Source organism: Micropterus dolomieu, linkage group LG08 (assembly GCF_021292245.1).
Source record: "Micropterus dolomieu isolate WLL.071019.BEF.003 ecotype Adirondacks linkage group LG08, ASM2129224v1, whole genome shotgun sequence".
Lineage (NCBI taxonomy): Eukaryota > Metazoa > Chordata > Actinopteri > Centrarchiformes > Centrarchidae > Micropterus > Micropterus dolomieu.
In genome coordinates, this window is record NC_060157.1 from 15,022,759 (window position 1) to 15,036,399 (window position 13,641).

General features: G+C 43.3%; 1 protein-coding gene across 1 annotated transcript; it reads left to right on the forward strand.

Annotated features, from left to right (window-relative positions):
- Nucleotides 1-1,469: 1,469 nt before the first annotated feature.
- On the forward strand, nucleotides 1,470-5,247 carry mafba (v-maf avian musculoaponeurotic fibrosarcoma oncogene homolog Ba). Its single transcript, XM_046055962.1, has one exon. The coding sequence runs from the start codon at nucleotides 1,925-1,927 to the stop codon at nucleotides 3,149-3,151; it is 1,227 nt and encodes a 408-aa protein (XP_045911918.1). The 5' UTR covers nucleotides 1,470-1,924; the 3' UTR covers nucleotides 3,152-5,247.
- Nucleotides 5,248-13,641: the final 8,394 nt, after the last annotated feature.

Below are 13,641 nucleotides of genomic sequence, written 5' to 3' on the forward strand. Positions count from 1 at the left end.
TTTCGTCAGGCAATTAAAATTAAGATCAGATCAATCATACACGCACACATCCTGCTGGAGGATCTGATCCTCGTTTGGCCAAACTACCTGTTAGACCGTGTCAGTGAGAGGATTAAACGTGTGACACAAGAGTGTTTATGAGACTCAAATGACAGGGATTAATTGCTGTCAGTCATGAGAGCAGGATGTGACATTTAAAATGAGCAATTAGCGTGGAGATAAAACATCGCAAGCGCAAAATAAAAAAGGAAATCCATGGAAGCAGCAGCTCGCCAGCTTCACCGGTTCGTGTCTTGCCCACGCAGGGGCAGCCTTGAGCCTGTTTTCTGGTGATTCCCCCTGTTGTGATGCTGCCCGGTGTAAAACAAACCGCCCGAGCCAAGAGGAGCCTGATGTGGGAATCTGGGAGTAATAACAGGGCTCTGAACAAAGTCAACTTTACTTTTACCAGAAACAATACACTTAACCCATAATGATTATAACACGGGGTTATACAAGCACACACAGGAGAGCTGTGGTTTATTATTATACAATTATTTAAATACTCTATGGAGTTCAGTGCAGCAAGGTCACCATATAGTAACTTATATCAAGAACTGTATAGGACTTAATTGCGATTCTCCATTGTGGGCTATAATATGGTCTAAAGGTCAACATCTGACTCGAAGCCAAGCTTGTCGGTGTAAGATAAAATAAAGTTTTGTGTTGCTTGCGAGAAAGGTCAAGATTCAACATTTTGACCTATCATGTCGACCCCTTATCTGCTGGCAAATACGGCCTTGTGATTAGTTACTTTGTGGAAATATTTATGTAAACCTGTGAAAGCACTGCAACACAGGTCTGAATTCAGTGTAAAAAGTCATTATTGTCTCTTTTTTAAATTAATTTGTTTTCAGAACAAATTAAGTTGTTTAAAGCACTTTCGTGGCAAATCTCATTGTCGCAAAATTAGGGGGGTTCTTCTGGATAGTTACACGGTATTTCTGGGAAATGATACGTGATATATTTGGAAACAGCTGGAGCTGTTATCACCAGAATGCCATGCTTTAATATAAACTGGGGGTTTGTTTAATTCTTACGTTTTCTAAGGGACTGTTGTGCTACTAAACGTTTGCTACTGAACACTGTAGCATATAAAGCCCTCACATTACTCTCACTGAGATCTGAAAAGAGAGAGGACAAGGAGCGGTGCGTTACACAGCAGCGGATACCTCCGTGAAGTTAAGGCATTTCTCTCCCTCTCCTCCACCTTCCTTCCACCTTCTGCTTTTAGGGAACTCGGTCAGCTGACTGTAGCTGTCAAGACCGTATTGTGCGCCCTCCTCTCCTCTGCTCCCCTCCTCCTTCTCTTCCTCTATTTCAGCGCAGAGTCCCGCTCCCATTGGAGAGCTGAGCGCTACGGATCCAGCCTTTCAGCTCGACGTCACGGTGCGCTATAAGGATAAAGAGCTGGCTGGCTCCAAGCGCAGTCTGCTGGATACCACTGAGTGGGAGAGAGTGAGAGAGAGGCGAGCCTTGAAATCTCTGCGGTGCAGAGCTGGAAAAGCTGCTTCTCAGCGAAAATCAGACGCCCTATTTACTCTGCTTATTTGCTCCTTTTATTTTCCTGGAGAAAAAAACGGACTTACAACCAAGAAGTTGCAACGAGGACTGGTGCCCGTCTCAGCGAGCAAACGTGGTAGTTCCTTTATTATTATTATTTATGCTGATTTTTTTTGTGAATACACTTCTACTGAAGGGACTGAGGTTTTACTTTTGCACTGAAGCGCATTGCTTCCTACCTCCTGCCTGGTCTCCCTGCCAGATTATCCCAGCAGAAGTAGGCTATATGACGCAAACCGTGTGCAGAGCATTAGTCTGAAACTTTTCCTCCACTACTTTTTTTTCGTTTTCCTTTTTTCCTCCACCAATCACACGGTGTTTCATGCTACAGCAAGTCAGTGCACAGCGGTGGAGGAGCCAAAAGAACTATTGCATGAAACAAGAAAGGAGAGAAGAGACGCTGATTAATAAGTCAGTTTTTGCGACGCTTGCAAGTACCTTTGCATATCTGCAAAAGAGTCGCGACAGCAACATGAGCACGGAGATGAGCATGGGCCCGGAGCTACCCAGCAGCCCTCTGGCTCTGGAATATGTCAATGATTTTGACCTGATGAAGTTTGACGTGAAGAAGGAAGGCCTGGCCGGGCTGGAGCGCAACGGGGTGCGCCAGTGTAACCGTCTCCAACCCCAAGGCTCCGTGTCCTCCACCCCCATCAGTACACCCTGCAGCTCCGTGCCCTCTTCACCCAGCTTCAGCCCCACAGAGCAGAAAAACCACCTAGAGGAGCTGTACTGGATGCCGAACAGCGGGTACCACCAGCAGATAGACCCGCAGACGCTAAGCCTGACCCCAGAGGACGCAGTGGAGGCTCTGATTGGAGCCACAGCTCACGGCCACCCTCCGCCTCCTCATGTCCAACAGCAGCTGCAGCAGCAAGGCGCTTTCGAAGGCTACAGGGCCCCGCATCACCACCACAGCCACCACGGCCACGGCCAGCAGCACCATCACCCATATGCCGGGAGCATCGCGCACCACGCCGATGAACTGTCCGGGCACCCGGGCGGACACAACCATCCACACAGCCAGCACCACCATCACCACAGCCAGGACCCCGACAGCCCGTCCCCGGTCTCCCCAGACTCCCATCAGACGCTCCATCACCACCGCCACCATCATCACCACCACCCGCACGGCCACCTGAGCCAGTCGGGGGCGCACCACGGCTCCGGGGGCGGCCTCAACGTGGAGGACCGCTTCTCCGACGACCAGCTGGTGTCCATGTCGGTGAGGGAGCTCAACAGACACCTACGGGGCTTCACCAAGGACGAGGTCATCCGCCTTAAGCAGAAGAGGAGGACCCTGAAGAACCGGGGCTACGCTCAGTCCTGCCGGTACAAGCGGGTGCAGCAGAAGCACGTGCTGGAGAACGAGAAGACGCAGCTGATCAACCAGGTGGAGCAGCTCAAGGCGGAGATCAGCCGGCTGGCGAGGGAGAGGGACGCCTACAAACTCAAGTGTGAGAAACTGACGGGGTCAGGGGCCAATAACGGGTTCCGCGAGGCTGGCTCAACCAGTGACAACCCTTCATCACCAGAGTTTTTCATGTGAGTTGTCATAGCCTTTTCTTGTGAACCCCCCTCACAACAAACTTTCCCCTCCCCATCTTTCCATTCTCCACAAATGACTGATGGCTGATGAACAAACGATAATAACCCACACCTCCCATACTGTTTATGATTATACTAATAACGGTAACAATTATATTCATATTAGAAGAATAATCCATCAAATAGTATTCTCATATATAATCATCTCTCCATCCACGTGTCAACTGAGATACAAAGAGCAATGTAGTGTCTGATCAGTCGCAGCATCTTTGTAGATTAGTTGCTTGTAGTGAAGAGACTTTTTTTCTTCTTCTTGGAAGAGGATCGGCTGATGATGAACTTTTCTATTTTTTTTTCCCTTTGAGACTACAGCTTTTGAATAATCTGTAAGTAGTGTGGGATGGCGTCGAGGCAAGTTGTCTCGTAATTTTGTTATGAAACAACAAGCAGGCCTGGCCTCGCAGCCTGCAGCACACGAGACTCACATTCGACAAGTGGGCCCCGTAATCTGAGAAAATCTCCAAAAGCAAGACTCCACTTTATGCAAATCTAACTGTACTAACCTGTCACGGGAAGGGGGGGGGGGACATTTTATGCAACAGCTCATTGATTTATTGCCTGCTTGGTTATATTCGAATATATATTGAAACAAAAAATCTGCATTAAATATTAATCCTGCATGCTGGACATGTATGGTAATAATTTCTATTTTGTACCTTCATCTTCTCGTGTATATTAAGAGCATGTTGTTGATCTGCGCTTCTCCATAGTTTGGGGGGTTAGAGAAATGCAGCGGGGAAAGAACAGCAGGACTGCCGGTGCAGTATCATATGGTTATGGGTTTCTTTGGGCTTGTAAATATTATGCAACTGCACAACAAGATTGAGGAGGCTGGTTTGAACTTCTTTCTGTCTTTGTGTTGTGTTTTAATTACATTTATCTGTATGATTTTTTTTTTTTTATAATTTGGGGTATTGAATGAGAAAGGAGTGCATTTTTTCCCCCAGTTGCATTTAAATACAACAAACTGTGTGTGTCAAGTGCACTTTTTGGATAATGATTTGGAAGTTTTCATTTTGAAATTTGTGCAGACCTCCCTTCCAGGAAGACATACTATGATACTATATTGCATTATTATTCAACTCCAAGGCCTTGGTGCATAGTTTTAGAGTCATATTTGGACACGTGTTCTTTGAGGCTGAGGAGACAAACATGTGGCCACAATATTATTGGAACCAGATTGCACAGAACAGGCTATTGCTACAATACTGTTAAACACACACACACACACACACACAATGTGGGTTAATGCTCTCTGTCATTTAAATCCAACGTGGCTTTTGTGTCACTAATTCGGTGCTGCTCTGCCTTTCTATTAACTCTTAAACAAACCACATCAAACCCAAACAAAACCTTATCCTCTCATTCCGATTAGCGGCCACCTGTAGCATATTATCTCCTAATATTAATGATTTATATATTTTTTCAAAGTGCAACAACTTACTTGTCAGGGGTTTTATGTAGAGTTAATATTTAGACAATGCGAGCAATTTAATACAAAGTTTGACTATTAATGCTCTGTGTTTTCCTGAATTTTTTTCCTGCCGGTCAGTAAAAAAGGGGACTCAGGTTGTGCAAATTCTCAAAATGAAAACAATGTGTATGTTATGTAATACATTTTTTGTCTGTTTTATTATTATTTGATGATTCTGGTTCTGGTGGCCAGATGCATAGTTAAAAGTTTTTATTTTAATGATTTAAATTAACAAACTGTCGGATCATATCGAATAAGCATGGTGCTTGCATTTGAAACTATCGTTGAAAAGTCATGCATTTAACAATCTTTGGTTTGTTAATGATTCAACTGCGTTGAAATCGGACTGAAACTGCAGCAGCGGGTTGTTGTTTTGTTTTCACCTGTTTCATGTACTTGGCAATGATGGGGATCAATTTTAAATCCTGTTTATATAAATAATAGTCAAACACTTAAATTTCAACTGTTTCATTCAGGCTGGTTTCTGTTTTTTTTTGTTTGTTTGTTTGTTTTTTGGAAGAAATTGTTTCCTATTTTGCTTATTAAAGTCATTGAAATGGCAATAATTACCTCTCAGACTTTTTTCTGTCGCCATATAGAAAAAGATCTGTGATGACAAAATCAGGCGCAGGTTGAGTCACATGAACAACATATTACCAGTAATTAATAATACTACAAACACACAGCAGTGACAGCACACTCACTTTCTGCCAAAAACTTTATAAGAAAATGTTGTTTATTGTAGCCACAGCACCAGCACTCATAGCCAGAGAGCCAGAATTTAATGCAGTGCTTTAGGAAAATAATATTTAATAATCTTTTATAAGAACTTATTCGCATTTCATTTGTCCTTGGCCTTTATTTTATTCGCAGACTTTAAAGATGGTGGGGAAACTTTTTGGATAAAAGCCTGCTGGCCTACTGTGATTAGATCACCGGGTCTGGCCGTTTATGTGGCGCTGCAGGGAGATTCCTGTACATGCTTCTGGCCTCTGCTGGCATGCTGACTTCTGCAGAAACCCCGCAGTCACAAGAGCGCACGGTAAAAGGAGAACTTTGACCTTGCAACATACCGGAGATGAGATGAAAACCTATTTGGATTTACATTAAGTGGTAACACAATTTAGGGGGTATTCGGCGTGCATGGTTTTGAATGCACTTAAAGGCTCAATTGACGCGCCTAACGGGTGTGATATTCTTATTCTTCTTGGAATTTATGATTGCCATGTGTCAACACACTTAATATCTTAGAAGACCTTATTCCCCATAATCATTGCTGCATGCAAATAAATGCATAAAATATCGCGTCCAGGGATTTCCGTCAGATAGCCTATGCTTCACAAATGAGCGTGCAAGCGTTAAGAGTGAAAACGCATTCGTGACTTCGATACACAATAACATCAACAAACACTTCTTCAATCTGCATGTCCGGATACTATGACAACAGACGCAGAGAAGTAGAAGAAGAAAGGAGTAAAGTGTTGATCTGGTCCCGGTCTAGAGTTTCTGGTGTCAGAACATTATCTGCCCGGTGTCTGCACATTCTCAAGGACAAAACCGCTAGGCAGAGAATCAACCAATGAGAACCAAGGAAGGCGAGTCTAGTTTACATTCTCCCTCTCTCGCCCTCTCTCTCTCTCTCTGGACAGCCGCTGCAGACTGGGGGTCATGGGGGCAGCTGGGGTGAAACCAGGAAAAAGAGGCCTATATTTACAGTTATGATGATGAACACAAAATCACACACTCGAAAAAAGTTGTCTATAGGGGATCCTTACATAGAAGCTGCTGTGTGAGTGAGTCAGACACACAGAACAGGACACCAGGCATTGTGTATTATGTGAAGTATCATATAGGCTGTTAGGATTTCAGACTCAGCACACATGTTGACACTCAGCTGGATACACAGGAGTGAAAGAGAAAGAGCCTGAAATCTATTACCGGACAAATCAAAGATTAATTTCTATTTAAATGTTAAGAAAAAAATAAATAAATAAAATAAGCTGTCTGACTGTCAACTATTTCACACAAGAGGCTCCAGTCTTCAGCAATAAATGATTATCAGACCATTTGGATGGGGGATGAATCTTAATAATGTATTGACAATCTGATTCATAAATCAATACACATTTGTGTAATGTTTTGTTGCATTAGCACTGATTGTGTCATCCCTACCTTTTATGAAGTACATGTGTGCAATTAAAATCTTGCATCGATGAGAGCCCGAAGAAAACTTTTTAACCGTTTCTCACCTGCAGGAAGCATTTTAAACTTTTGTGAAGAGTAGCATGTTTGTGTTGAGAGCCAGTGATGTGTAGGACCTTACAGAGAAATGGATAGTGGGAAATTGTAAGAGAGAAGGTAGTGGAGAAAAGGGCAAAGTGGGAATGTAGAGGAAAGCACCAGACTCACCTCAGCGGAAGAGCCAAGGACACAGTGACCAGGCGAGCTGTAATGATTTTAGTCTCCGATCACACATTCACGCCCCCCCACAGAGATCCTATCTGCATTCAGCTTGCTCTGCCAGCCTCTACCTCTAGTTCCTTGTAGCAGCGGCAACAGCAGCAGTGAAGAACATAGCAGCCTCAAACCTGGCCTGCTGGTGTTTATCACACTGAACCCCAAAATGTATTTTCATCTCCAGTCAGCTACAACAGGCCAACGGCTTTCAGAAACTCTCCAAGCGTTAGTCCGAGCCCTGCTGCAGGTATTTCAAAGCCTCTGAAGTGTGTTTACGCATTTCTGCCTGCTCTATACATTCAGACCCAAAACCCCAAGAACTCATTTGCATCTTGCATAATTTGTAAGAGTGTGATTTTCTTTTGTTGTGATTTTACTGTATTTACTTCACAGGGCCACATATTTTAATTACTACCAGCTTCTATGTGGTTTAAACTCCGTCCATGTGATCATGTCGATTTAATTACATTTAGATAAAATTCCATTTAGGTAAATCGTGCATACACACACACTTACACTGAGATACATGCACACAAGCACACACATACACACACAAGCGGTCTAGCCCACTGCCACACCAGCGGTCCATTGACTTTCATTGGAAGTGACTTCCCTGCTACTCTAAATCACAATGATTTCCCAGGAAATTTAAGCAGGCTTTTCCCAAGGGACACACACACACACACTAGAGAACATTAACCAGTTACTGAGAGGGGTTTTCAGTGTGCATGTGAGTGTGTGTTAGTGTTCACCTACCAATGCAAACACAATGAGAATACGAGATAAAAGAAATATGTTGCTCTAATTAGCCTTCGTCTGTTTGTGATTTGCTTCATACTGTTGAATGTTGTAAGACTCTTCTTGGCGGTGAAAATGACTGCTTGTGTTTTCCAACTATTCACCATATCTCATAGGTGTGTGTGCGTGTGTTTCAGCCTTGCTGTTGGAATCTCACAGTTTTCAGCGCGCTGGAACCGAGTCAACGGCAATCAATCTTTTCCATCTTCTTCTCCTCGTCTCCCACTCATATCGCTCTGCATCCTTCCCTTCATCTTCTCTCCTTCTATCCTCAGCCGAGGCCCGACCCTGTCTCGAGTTCAGATCAAGACGGTATCTGCTATTTATCTCCGGCCTATGACACTCCCATAGACATGCACACTAAAACAAATAAAAGATGCTTCAATAATTGAACGCAAATAATCACTCCTCAGAATTACAACACAAAGACTGCAACAAACACACAGGTGAACATATATATTTTCTTACATTATGTGGCCATTACATGCTGCTATACACACACAAACAAAAACAAAACACAAACTGACATGTGTTTAAATTTAAAGATTGTGGTGAAATGGTTTGTTTTGCATGCTACATTTTGACAGTAGCACTTCAATGAATAGTTTATAACTGTACGCTGATGTTTTAATGTAATTACGTCAACATTAATGATTATCCCAAAAGGTTCCATTTCCACACAGTTGCAGACGAGAAACAGACGCTGCTTTCCGTTGACCTCGTCCACCGCAGATCCTCTTCGTGATGAATTTGTACCTTCATGGTCACAACCAGTCAATGGTCTGTATGATGGATACCTATGGCCATGGCCGCAGTGAGTCGATGAAAGTGACCCATGTGTACATCTCTGCTTCCGGGATGTGAAACCCAATTCCGTGAGGGATTGATCCATGTCTGGCCGCTGCGGGGATAAGGCCAGAGGGAGAAGATAAGAGCAGACACCGAGCGGTCAATGATACGTTTGAACCATCAACCTCTAATGCAAACAGGACACTATGATGCCCCCCTCCCCCCAAGACAATATCTCATCAGGACATGTGAAAGGTGCTTGCTGCCACTGAAGCACTGCTGACTTTCACTGGAAATCAGCTGGTGAAGGAAGATTTCAAATCCTTTACGTAAGTAAAAGCAGCAATAGTGCAACACAAAAGTAAAAAAATTGCTAGAAATGGAAAGCATAGGCACCTCAAATTTATTTAGTTACATTGCACCACTGCTGAAAATATTACAGATGGGCTCAGCTGAATCACAGAGTGAAATTATGCAGACTCATATTGGGAGCGCAAAGCATGAATATAATCCAGTAAGTGCCAAAACAATGAGTCTGCTTACAGAAAATTAATTGACGACAATTTGATAATCAATTAATTGTCATTTATGAACCAAAATGAGAAACAATTAATTGTTCCTGCTCCACAAAAATTAGGATTTTAGTACATTCACCTGTTTTATATTATCTTTGAGGTTTTTGGCTGTTGGTGAGAGTCATGATAGACCTTTTCTCTGTTCTCTGACATTTAATAGATTAAATGATTAATTGAAAAAAAAATCATCTCTAGAGCAAATGAACAAATTCCAAATTCTCTTGGTTAAAATGTTTAATGATTATTTTCTATTCACCAGTATACTACAGATGTATATCCTACCAGTCAATTAACTCTACAAAGTACCTGCCTTGCATGAGCGCTGTTGGTGTGCTGTATCATCTCCGCCCTGTGTTCTGTACTGTGGCCTGTTGTCGCCCTAAGATGTGAAGTAAATAATTGAATGGATCCATTAATAAATAAAGTGCAGGGGGGGGGGGGGGGGGGGGGGGGGGGGGGGGGGCAGGTCACTCATCTTTCCAATCACTGCACAGGGAGTGGCATGACTGCAAACACACTGCCACTTCTTTCCCTCTCTCTCACTCTCTGTGCTCTTTTTCTCTCCCTAGGAGGTGTATGGACATAATAAGCATTAGCGGTATTGAACTTTGACTCTGAGTGGGGAGCAGGACGTGGTATTTCAACACATTTCCTCTCTGATCCTCTGGGACAAGGCTACTTCCTATAAAACAGGTGGAGGGAGGTAACATAGAGCTACCAGTACAGAGCCGGGCCAAGTCTACCTTCTACCCAGACAAACTGTTTTCCAGTAGGCCTCGGTAAACTCCAATTGGTGGGTGTTATTCCTATATGTTATAGCCTGCTATTTAATATAAAACCCTGCCAAGGGAGCCATAACTGAAAAGGCGAATAAGAAGTTGTGGTTTTGAACCATATAGAATTTTACGAGGATTAATTATCAGCTATTGAAAAGCTGCAGTAGTAGCTGCACATTTATGTTTCCTGTTACAGTAGGTGTCTTTTTGGCAGATTAAAATATGATTCTATCTTCATCTTCCTCCTCAAGGACGCCAACATTGCGTTTGTTGTTTGAGAAACAACTTAGACAATGCAATTCCGGGGTGAAGCACCATATAAGGGAGTTTAAATCCAAGTTCTACTGACAAAACAATAAAAGCTTCCCTCAAGTCACATCACTGCTCTTACATGCCCAGAAAGTATTTTTTTTTCTCTCTCCTAATTCTATGCTAATGCTCACTCACTGCTCTCTGCTTTCTGTCTCACCCATTCACCCCATTCTCGCATTTGCTCTCTTGCTTTCCCCCTTGTTTTCTCTTTCTTCTGGCCTTCTTTTTTATTTTACAGCCTGATCTCTATTTAGATTTCCTCGTTTGGAGTTGCCACAACGCTCCCCGCTGCCAACATCTGTAAGTGGTTTGGAGGCAAGAGACACTATGGAAAAACATCAAAAAATAAAAAGAGCAGAACGGCGCTTTACTACCGGGGTTAGATAGAACAGGGGCTGTGAAAAGGATACAAACTGCACTGGGATCAGAGGCACACGCAGGCGGCAGGCCAGGCTCCGTCTGACTGAAAGCATAAGGTTGGCGGTGGAGGGAGATAACTGTCTGAATCAGGGAAAGACATTCATACATTCTGCACAGTGCGAAACATAAATGCTATACCTGCACATACTGTACTGTAGCTGAGATGGGTGGGGGTGGTGTGCGGGGTTCTTGGGACCCCACAGTATGGGGTTTACTGAGGATTGACCTCAATCACGTGTCAGGTTTTAGGCAGATTGAATTTAAGCTGCAGCACTTTTAAAGAGATTATGTTATTGTAACAGATTAGGGGAAGTAGATACATTGAAGGGAGCTAATGAGGGGTTTCTCCCCTCCCCAGCTGCCAGCCTAATTCAGTGCTCACTGTCCTGTTGATAATACACACTACAATAGTATTACAGTGGCATTAGAGGCTTTTCAGTGTTGTGGCAGTGAGAGCCACTCTGTTGACAGTGTGGTAGAGGTTCAGATGGTTGTGTATTGCATGTACTATACTATTTTGTGTGAGCATGTGGCTGCTCTTTATGCACATGTGTACAGGGGGAACGCAAGAGAATTGAGAGTTTGTGTGTACAGTAGGGTCTCATTAAGTAATGAGGATGATTGCGCTGCATTAGGTGGTGGAGAAGAGAGGCAACAGCCACAGGGTGGGAGGGGAGAAGGGAACATGTGTCTGTGATTTGCGGCATAAGCACATACCATTTAATTGACACAAGCTCTCTCTGTCTCCTGATTGGTGCAGAGCTGTCCTCTGCACGTCTGCTTGGCCCTCTCTGTCCTTGACTCGGAGGGCAGAGAGACAGATGTGGTGTGAAAGGGGCGGAGTAGGGGAATACAGAGAGCGTGGAAAGGTACTGGACTGAAAGTCGGCTGCAGTTAGAGGTAGCGAGTGGAATATTGGATGCGTCTAAAAGTGTTTTGTAGGTCAGTTTGTCGCAACCATGTGAAGCAGAGAAAAAGTTGGAAAGGTTTTGTCCGGGAGTCCCCATCACAGATTGTTAAGTAATGGTATGTGACTCTTCTAAAGGAGTAGTGGAGAAACTACAAGAGCCTCACCCAACACAAAGGAGCAGTGGGCTGAAAGTGTGAAGACAGGCTTCCCTTTGCACGGAGCTGCCCTCTCTATTCTCCTTCTATAAGTAGGCAAGTATTTTTACCCAGGATAAAGTGCTGACCCAGTCTCAGGTAATTACACCCCTGTTGGGCTCTGGCACAGACATGTCAGGGCGGTGCTGAGTGCACCTTACACCTTAGCTACGGGTAAACCACACTTATCTCACTATTTACAAGCAAGTATAGAGCCTCGTTGACAAGAGCGAGAGAGAGGAGGGCATACCTTGGCAAAGCCAGGAAACCTGTCTCCTGGCAGAGGCCCACTGACACCCCATCCCCCATCAAAGACCACCAAAAGGACACAAAAGAAATGAAACTATATTCTATATTTATGCAGAGGGTGTAATCAAAGTAAGGGGAAAATAATGCCAAACTGAAGGATTCAGGCAATGTGTGTGGTACATTTCCTGGCATGAATTCAATCCAATAATCCCTAAGAGGGTTAGGCATGTTTTAATCACTTCTAACAAAATAATGTTTAATAGTCATGAATGATGCATATCTTCTTCTTGGAAGCGGTTATCAAAAGAAAACAATGGCTCTATTAACATGTCAGGATGTGTTGATGCTTCAAAATGATTTGAGGAGCAATACACTGACTTTGTTTTTAGAGCGAGTTGTTAATAACATAATAATATAATACCACTATATGATCCTATCTAAGCATAGAGTACATGAAGGTAATTAAGGTCTGCAGCCTGGCCCGAGGCCAACATAACCTGAGGGTATTTCATTTTCGGGCTCAAACCTAAAATATTATAAACACTACTGAACATGCATTGTTACTGTTAAATTCAGGTTTTAATATTAAAACTACAATGACTAAATACAGCGCACACTGGTAATTTGGTTTCTTGTCTCACACACACACACTATGAGTAATGGCAAGTCAACAGGTCGCAACTTGCTCGCTTGCTAAGTTTGACTGTATTGGAAAAATAGTTACAGAGAATGTAAAAAAATCTAACGGGTAAGGCAGAAATTCAGTCTAATGGTTGTCATCGTGTTTTTCTTTACTTTTTGATCGACATTGAAAAACACAGTTTTGAGAATAAAATATTGACTACGGCCAAATTTCCAAGCCATGCAACGTCTAACATGAACTGTTTTACTAGCTTTAGATGGATGGAGGGTTCAAATTATGATCACTTTGAATCATTCTGTTTAACAATGATTACTCTTTTGTGCAAAGGCTTGTCTAAAACCATAATAATAAAAACATAACCCACCACCACAAGGCAAAGGCTTTTCAGGCTCCATTCCATGTATAGTCGTCTACTACATGCAACTAAGAAAGTCTGCACTAAAGCCACTGAACATGTGTTTTTCAGAGTTTGCCTGTGAGTAGAGCAGGAAATCTTTAGACCCAGTTGCCTTTACAAGAGACTTTCTCCAGCATCTATATATCTTCTCGCCTATTAAATGCATGTTCTATGGAAACTATGTGCTGTGAGTTGCTAGGCAAAGCAGAGGCTAAGGGAAATGGCTGTGGTCAGACCATAGTCCTTGAAAGAGAGGAGGAGAGGAAAGCGAGGAGAAACACAGAGGGGCAGAAAAGAAAAAAATGGAAAAGTAACACACTCTCAATTTGAATCATTTACCTATGTACGCATGCACACATATGTGCACGCACACATACGTATAAAGGCACGCACATCCACAAACGCGGTAGGACGATTCCAGCGGAGGTGCCGTGTGT